Raw genomic sequence first — 1,415 nt, forward strand, 5'->3', positions numbered from 1 at the left:
GTACCGGGGTTAACGGGGGATGGGACCGGGGGAAGAACCGGTGGGATTAGGGATGGGGGGGGAGACCCCCACCATGTCACCGGAGCGCTGTTACCGGGGGTCTGCAGCCCCACAGCTTGACCACAACAGGTCCCCGATGGCCACCAAGGAGGCTGAGGGGCAACCAGCCACCACGGATGGTGACGAGCCCAATGGCGGTGACAACATGGGGCAGAACCACGTGGAGATTGGGGGGCAGCAAGTATCTGAGGAGCCCCCCGATATCTATGGGGAGAACTTTATGGGGAGCACAACGTTGGTGACCCACGATGAGGAGAAACCCTACAAGTGTCCCCATTGTGGGAAGAGCTTCAAGTGGCCTTCAGGGCTCGTTACCCATCAGAACATCCACACTGGGGAGAAACCCTACAAATGTGGGGACTGTGGGAAGAGTTTTAGGTTGAGGTGGAACCTCATCATCCATCAACGGATCCATACTGGGGAGAAACCCTATAAATGTGCTGATTGTGGGATGAGTTTCCAATGGCACTCGAGTTTGAGGTGCCACCGACACCTCCACAGCGCCGAGAAACCTTATAAATGTGATGATTGTGGGAAGAGTTTTCGGTACAGTTGGTTCCTCATCAAACATCAAGGTTCTCATACCGGTGAGAGACCCTACAAGTGTCACGAGTGTGGGAAAAGATTCACCCAGAGCTCAGCTTTGAGTTATCACAAACGAACTCACGTCGGGGTGAAACCTTACAAGTGTGAGGAGTGTGGGAAGAGCTTCATGTGGCCTTCAGGTTTGAGTTCCCATCAACATACCCATGAGATGGAGAAATCCTACAAGTGTGATGAGTGTGGGAAGACTTTTCGATACCGTTGGTCACTCGTCACCCATCAAATCAGCCATAGTGGGGTGAAACCTTACAAGTGTGAGGAGTGTGGCAAGAGATTTACTCACAGCTCCACCGTCAACCGTCACCAACGGATCCACACTGGAGAAAAACCCTACAAATGTGAGGAATGTGGGAAAAATTTCACCAGTAGATCATCCCTCGTGGTCCATCGTTTCACCCATAACTTGGAGAAACCCTACGAGTGTGGTGATTGTGGGATGAGCTTCTCATATAGTTGGTCACTGGTGAAACACAAGCGCGTGCACACTGGTGAACGTCCTTATGAGTGTGATCAATGTGGGAAGAACTTCAGCCAGAGCTCATCTCTCCTCTACCATCGACGGACACACACCAAGGAGAAACCCTACGGGTGTGATGAGTGTGGGAAGAGCTTCAGAGATCATTGGTCCCTCGTCAAACACCGACACGGACACCTTGATGAAGGTCCTTATGAGTGTGAAACATGTGGGCAAAGTTTCACCAGTAGAAAAGCTCTTGGGAGTCACAAACGTGTCCACACCCAGAAGAAACCCT

At 51.8% G+C, this 1,415-nt stretch overlaps 1 protein-coding gene across 1 annotated transcript; it reads left to right on the forward strand.

Moving 5' to 3' along the window:
* Positions 1-73: 73 nt before the first annotated feature.
* On the forward strand, positions 74-1,411 carry LOC104519880 (zinc finger protein 664; the record flags this gene model as incomplete). Its single annotated transcript, XM_010166050.2, has 1 exon — positions 74-1,411. A coding segment is annotated over exon 1 (1,338 nt), but the record flags the coding sequence as incomplete, so codon positions are not given.
* Positions 1,412-1,415: the final 4 nt, after the last annotated feature.

Source organism: Antrostomus carolinensis, unplaced genomic scaffold (genome assembly GCF_000700745.2).
Source record: "Antrostomus carolinensis isolate BGI_N321 unplaced genomic scaffold, ASM70074v2 scaffold31434, whole genome shotgun sequence".
In the NCBI taxonomy this organism is placed as follows: Eukaryota; Metazoa; Chordata; class Aves; order Caprimulgiformes; family Caprimulgidae; genus Antrostomus; species Antrostomus carolinensis.